This window comes from Vigna umbellata, chromosome 3, assembly GCF_029865625.1.
Source record: "Vigna umbellata cultivar VRB3 chromosome 3, Vumbellata_1.0, whole genome shotgun sequence".
Taxonomy (NCBI): Eukaryota; Viridiplantae; Streptophyta; class Magnoliopsida; order Fabales; family Fabaceae; genus Vigna; species Vigna umbellata.
The window spans coordinates 3,679,973-3,687,308 of NC_142167.1; the positions used below are offsets into that span (position 1 = coordinate 3,679,973).

Here is a 7,336-nt window from a genome sequence, read left to right on the forward strand (position 1 = left end):
ATTGTATTATTTATAAAATATCATATGTGAAAATTTGAGATATATATCAAAATTAAAAGATCTAAAATAATATACGTAATTGTTTTTTTGTTAGTGAATATATTATATATAATTTAAAATGTGAAACTAAATTCTAACCATTAAAAATTAGGAATATGAAAATCATCACACAATGTAATTATTATTATTTAAATATTAGCAATCGTGATTTATAAGAAAACATCATAAATTCCCAATAGATTTTAGTACGTGTAAATATTCTCCTCAAAGCATGTATCATGCTTATAATTCTCCCTTTATTTCTGTAATATTTAAATATCATTTTTCCTGAGCGATTAAACATGGTGAGAGTTTCTCCAAATTCGTGCAAGGATGCTACCGATGATTGACTGAGACACAGTTGAAACAGCAGCAGGTACAGCAGCCAGGGGATCCCCAAAGTGCTTCATTGCCAAAACAACCCCAAGAATTGAATTCTACAAAATCCCATCAAATAACAACTAAACAAAATTAATGCTCATAAATTAACTGCTTTTTATTCTTAGACAATGAATTTAAACTTAATTTAATTTTATGAAATTAGTTTATAAATTAAAAATTTGATGATTTTTTTGAAAAAGATTAACTGAAAAAGACAACATTTATGAAACATGACTTTAACATTGATGTCATTCTAATTAAAAACTTATGGGATTTAATTACTGTCGATCTTTATTTAAAATTAATGAGATTTAGATTTATATTTAAATTATCAACAAAATTGTATATTAATATGGTTTTGTATATTTTTAATATATTTTAATATATTCTTCAAAAAAATACATCTCTTATGTAAAATTAAATATTTGTAAATAATTTAATAACAATGTCACGTGAAATTAAATATTTGCGAATAACTTAATAACAATGTACAATGTTAAACAAACTTTACTAAAAGCTTATTATTATATTAAGAAGTTAATCTCAACATAACTTTATAGATTTATGAAAATAAAAATTACACAATATGATTTAGTCTTATATAAAGTTAAAAGAGATTAATAAGATAAAAGATTGAATAAATTCAGAATAGACAATTACCTTTCACCTAAAAAAATATAAAAATTTATAATTTTATGAACATTTACTCTTATACTGTTAAATAAATGTAAAAATGTGTGTAAAAATGTGTTATAATATCGTTGTTCAATTAAAGGGTACAAACTTTATACCTTCATGCCAACATGAGTGGATATGGTCCGTGATGATGAGAAATCTAGGCCAATGAATCTTGAAAAAACGTAACCAAAGAAAAAGCCAGAAGCATGAAGAAGAAAGGTGGCTAAAATGACTTCTCCACCACACACAAGGATTGCTGAAGAACTCTGAGCAATAGCATTCCCACATAAAATTGCCACACTTGTTACTGCAAAGGCTGGCATCATTGGAGAGACAACTTTCACAATTGGTTGGAAAAACTGATTCAGAAATGCACCAACCAGTACAGGAACAAGAACAACCTGTTCAAAGACAAAGTAACAATTGCAACATAGTTCACACAAAGACAACATTGATTAACTTCACAGAGGTAAAGCTTTTACTTGCAATGTTGAAACCAGTAACCCAGATGCATCCACTGTCACAAATTTACCACCAAGTTTTGCTGTCACAAAAGGAGTCATCATCTGCAATATTCCACAAATAAAAACTGCAATATTCAGTTTTAAACATGAAACAAAATCAAACGTGTATCTTATATTAGAAGTCTCATATTAACTAGAAATAAATAAAACCAATTTAAAAAGTATAAATTAATATAAATTTTATTTTACATATTCACAAGTTAACTTCTTTAACATTTTAAACATATAATAGTTCACGAATTCAACTATATTCATTAACAACTAAATTTTAGATAAGTATAAATGTTAAAATATTTACTATACTATCAAATAGCAAATAGTAGAGTATTCCATGTATTGCTTGACATATACTGTCAGGCTGAGAATTCATTCCGTTTGTTAAATCATTATTTGTCCAAAATAGAATATCATTCAAATAAAGGAAAGAGAAAAATTGTAATATTCAATAAAATTATAACAAAATGTATGTTTTTTTTTGTCTAGCAACAAAATGTACAAAAATAACAAAAGAAGAGCAAGGAAAAACACGACTTCAATATTTTTTTCATGGAAAAAATTACGTTACAATTTTTTTTTCAAAAAGTTAATTTTTGATTTAAAAAACGTTGGATTGGATGACAAGTCCATTAACATAGTTTTAAAATTATCAATCGGATAGTTTACCTTTTATTAAAAAAATATTTAAATTACTTTTCCATAAAGTTTAATTGACATGGCTAATTCTATTAACCTGTTTAATATTTTTTAAATAACAAAAACAAATTTAAAAAAGAACATGATGCATTAAATTTTTAAAATTTAATATAAAAAATAAAAGCAGCATAAAAAACTAGAAATACATATAAACTAATAAAACCAAATAACTTTTAAGTCTCTAATTTTTTTTACCAAAAATCTAAACACACATTTTGTAGTTTCAAGAAATCAGAAAAAGAATATTTTTTCGTAAGAATTAATATTAATCCTTCCGGTCTAAAATAATGGAGTATAACGTATATAAAAACAAGTAATGGATAGTATTTTAATGTGTTAACAAATAATGTTAACACATTATCTAAAAAATCTCAATCAATACAGAAATTATACAAAATTATTTTTAACTTTTATATACTTTTATACGTCTCATAAATATGATTAATCTTGTACTGATTACTTTAAATTATATATAAGAATATTGTAGAAAAAATACATGTATGTTTTCTCCTTGTTTGTCATCTCAAATTGTAAAAATAAAACTATAAGACAATTAGATAAATGGAGAGAGACTTAAGATGAGTTTGGAATCTATAGAGGTAGATTACCGTGAGAGTGAGACCAAGAAAAGGAATTGATGATGGAGTAATAAGGAAGACATTTGGGTGTGAAATGAAGTTAAGTGTATATAATATTATGAAAAATGCTTTCACTAGAGGAGGTATATTGAGCTGTTGTGAGTTTTGAAAACAGTTAAAATTTTGAGGTCGAGATAAGGTCAATTTATAATATATAAGATATGAAAATCTTTTTTTTTTCAATGTTTACATCTACTTATATATTATAAATTAATTTTATCTTTATTTATGTACACACAAAGATTTAAAGATAAACAATAATTCAGTGAATTATATATATAACCATCATCAATTACAACAGTTTTGGAGCTATTGAAATATATGGTCATTGGTTGGGTATTTGTCAGTTGGGTAGTCTGTTTGGATGGTTAACTTCTTAGACATACATGTCTATTAAAACTTTTTAGATCTAAATTTATGAGATTATTCATTGTAAATATTATGTAAATGGATTATAGTATCAAAGTGTTTTATTATATATAATTTCTTTGCTGATAAAAGAAAAACTATGAATAAAAATAAAGTTAAAAAAATATTATTTAAAATAAAAGAGCAACATGTATTTAGAGGACAATATATATATTTAAACTGAGAATATTTCTGCTTTAGCACTTGATGCTATACTCTTCATTGTTGGTAATAAACATAGAAGACATGTATAGCATTGTACAAGCTTATCGTAAGAATTTCTTAAAACAAAAGTGAAAAATAAATTTATAATTTTATACAGTTTATAAATAAGTTAGTTTTAATTTACGGTGAAGTTAATTTATATTTTTATACGTTAATTTTTCTCTTGATTTCTTAATAATACTTTAAGAAAAATAATCGATTGATGGTATTTAAAGTTAGGCTTTGCAAGAGGGGCTGCTGATGGAGAAAAATTGGTCTGGCAATGAAAAATTGATTGTATTATGTATTTTTGTAGGGCCAGACAACTTATCACTTGAGTCCTACAATATATTTGTATCCATAAATAAAGATTATTAAAATAGATAAACTATTTAAATATGAGTTTTATATTTTTATATCAAAGTAATATAATATTATAATGCCCTACCAACATTTAATTTAGTAAAACCTGAATTAATTTGGTCAAAAATGGAAACCAAAAAGTACAGACCGTTGCAGTTAAGGTGCTTGCAGTTGTGATTATTACAGACAGCGCCACATTTCCGCTGTGAAAACATAAACACATTAATTGCGTCATCGATCATTCAACTATTAATTCATTCCGATAACTCATCCACAATTTCATAAATAATAATACCGTGAAAGATAGGTTATGATGTTACTGGAAGCAGCTGCAAGAAAAAAAAATGTAGAAAAACATACATAAATAATTTAGTAAAATATAAAATATGCTAATAATATTATTATCTTGAAATATTTTTCAGATAAATTAAAATTCATATACCTCCTGGGCAGCCACCAATTAATATTAAACCTGCTGCAAAATGTGGTGGAAGATTGAAAATTTTGCTTATGAGAAATCCAGACAGTGGCATGACCTGAAAATGGTTACCAATTCACACAAACATTTCAAGTATACTACTACCAAGTCAATTTTTAGTTAAATTTAACCTCTTTATATATATATATATATAAAGTGTTTAATTTTTATTAATGAATGTGGAATTAAACATTAATTAATGTTCTAATTGTAACTTGATGACATAATAGGTGTAAAAAATAAAAAATAAAATTTGTTAACATAGACTTTGAATGATTGTAAGATCTATTTAATAAATAAATTTTAAAATTAACTTAACCTTAAAAATCTAATTTATAAAATAAAATTTATATTCATTTATATAATATCAACTCATTTATTTTAGCGGTGACATTTCTTATAAATATTTCTTCAAGATAAAAATAAAAATACTTACTTAAAAAAATATATATTATTTTTGGTAAAAATAGTTTTTCTAATCTACTTTAAATATTTTTAATTTGTTTTCACTTTTTTAGTTTTAACTTTTAATAAAAATTTAAAATATATTTTTTTAAATTTTGTTAAATTTAATTGGCATTTGAGTTTTTTTATATCGTTTGATAATTTTTATTTTATAATATTAACTAAAAAGTGTGTGAAATATTAAATAAATTTTATTTTTATAATATTAACTAAAAATGTGTTTAAAATATTAAATAAATTTAACAAAATTTAGTTAAAAAAACTAAATTTAAGATATTAAAATTTTAAAAGAAAATTAATTTTAATGTTTTTAAGAGATTAAAATCATATTTAATTATTTAAAATAATTATTAATAATAAGAAACTATATATGTTATTTGTCGAAATTGACTTTTGACAGAAACTGTACACAAATAAGTAATGTCACAAGTTATTAGAAAAACGTATCTCATTACAAATTTGACATAAGAAACCTACATTGACTAGTTTTTAAAAAAATACGATCATTAAAATAATTTAAAATAGTGAAATTAAATTAAAAAGATAGTATAAAATAGAATAAAAAAAACTATTTAACCTTGTTTTTTACAAATAACCAGATTTTTGTACCTATGTATTTTGCAAAGAAATTCTAGTTTTATCTAATTTTACGATACTTTTAATCACACTTTTATGTGTAGTTAACGGAGTTTCCATTTTTAAAGATGGACAACTGATATTTTGAAGTATAATTACGTACTAATATTACACAATAAAAAATCTAATAAAAGGAATTCTGTTGAATGGAAAAACGATTGAGGCAGCACAAATTCATAGTCAAATTTGGGGGTTCATCAAGCAATGCAATTTAGATGCATGAACCAATTCAATTTAATGCAAACAGTAATAATTGAAGCAGAAAAATTCGTAATAGCACAAACGTCTGTATTAAAGAAAAGAAAGTATTTTTTCTGAATTAAAATTCGATATAATGCAAACCAAACTAATTCTACTGTGTATATATTGTAATAATTATTCAAGATATGCATTTTTAAAACTATATTAGGTGCTTTTTCCATAATTAGACATTTTATAATATGTTTCAGAACTCGTATGAACTATAAATTTAGTTTGTATTTGCTCTTTGAAAATTTATAAAATTATCTCCAACTCAGAATTTAAATTAATATTTATAATTTTCTTTACAATTATACACTCTTTAAAAACAATGGAAACCCAATTTAATTGAAACTAAACAAACAATTGAATCAGATTTCATTATGAAACCCATTAGATCATAATTAAAAAAAAAGCTAAAATCGAAATTATTGCGATTTTTTTGTTTCAAAATTATTCATTTTAATTTGCCTATTTAAAAAATAAATAAATTTCAATTATTATATATAATAAATAACAGAGGGAGAATGATGGGAAAAGCCTAAAACTGAAATCATTATGTATTACTGAATTTAAAATCTGTTTTAACAGGTTAAAAGTGTTGTGATTATGAAGTGTTATTAAAGAATTAAGTGGATGATAGTAATCATATTATGAACTGATCAAACTTTTAACAATCACTGTGTGCAGATACTGACCGAATACTGAAGGGCAAAAGCATAGAGAACTTGCTTTGGCATGGAAAATGCCCCACGAAGATCATGAATAGAGAGAGTCATGCCCATGCCAAGCATGATGATGTTGAGTCCCATAATCGTCAACTTGGGAGTGACCCAATTGAAGTAACTGGGTTTCATCAACCCCACAACACACCCAATTGAGACCCACAATGGAAATGCTGCTGAAAGAACCTCACTAGCCAGCACAAGCCACTCCCCAACTCCCCTATTTTCTTTTCCACCGTACATGCTCGACGAAATGCCACACCGAAGTGGACCCATGTTGGAACTGCACACTCTTGGTGTGCGAAGGTTTAGGAGTGGTTGAGGTTGGGAATTGCACCTGAGTGTTATCCCAGAAGGTGATCTGTGTTGAGTGAAAGCGCAGTAGGGAGGTTTTAGTCGAAGGGTTGTTTGAGGAAGATGGTTGGCGTGGGACTGCAGTGGATTAACTCCATGTACATGACGACTGCATGCGATTGAAGCTTGCATTTTCTTTCTCTGGGTTGCTTGTTCCACAACCAACAAAGAAAGTTTGGGATGATGAATAAAATGTTGCACAACACAACTATTTAAAGTTGCGGATTAACGTTAGCAAATAAATTTAATGAATAATACAATTGTTGAAATAGAAATATTTATGTAAACTTTTGATAGTTAATTTTAATTTTTTATGAAAATAATTAATATTAAGTAGGACCGCTTCATTTATTATTCATTTATTTGGCAATATCTTCCCTCGATGTTTCGTTCAAAGCTTCATGCAATACTCCCTAAACAATGTATAGCTAGAATATACACCTCCTTCAATTGCAACAACTATTCTTTTCATTTCCACGTCACTTCTACCTCCACTTGTGATGCCACCAC

At 25.6% G+C, this 7,336-nt stretch overlaps 1 protein-coding gene across 1 annotated transcript; it reads right to left on the reverse strand.

Annotated features, from left to right (window-relative positions):
• Positions 1 to 162: 162 nt before the first annotated feature.
• On the reverse strand, positions 163 to 7,058 carry LOC124822735 (putative sodium/metabolite cotransporter BASS1, chloroplastic). Its single transcript, XM_088110364.1, has 7 exons — positions 6,446 to 7,058; positions 4,371 to 4,464; positions 4,224 to 4,257; positions 4,077 to 4,131; positions 1,581 to 1,664; positions 1,212 to 1,499; positions 163 to 476 (listed from the first exon to the last, which is right to left on the reverse strand). The coding sequence occupies exons 1-7, from the start codon at positions 6,956 to 6,958 to the stop codon at positions 336 to 338; spliced, it is 1,209 nt and encodes a 402-aa protein (XP_087966490.1). The 5' UTR covers positions 6,959 to 7,058; the 3' UTR covers positions 163 to 335.
• Between the last annotated feature and the right edge of the window lie 278 nt (positions 7,059 to 7,336).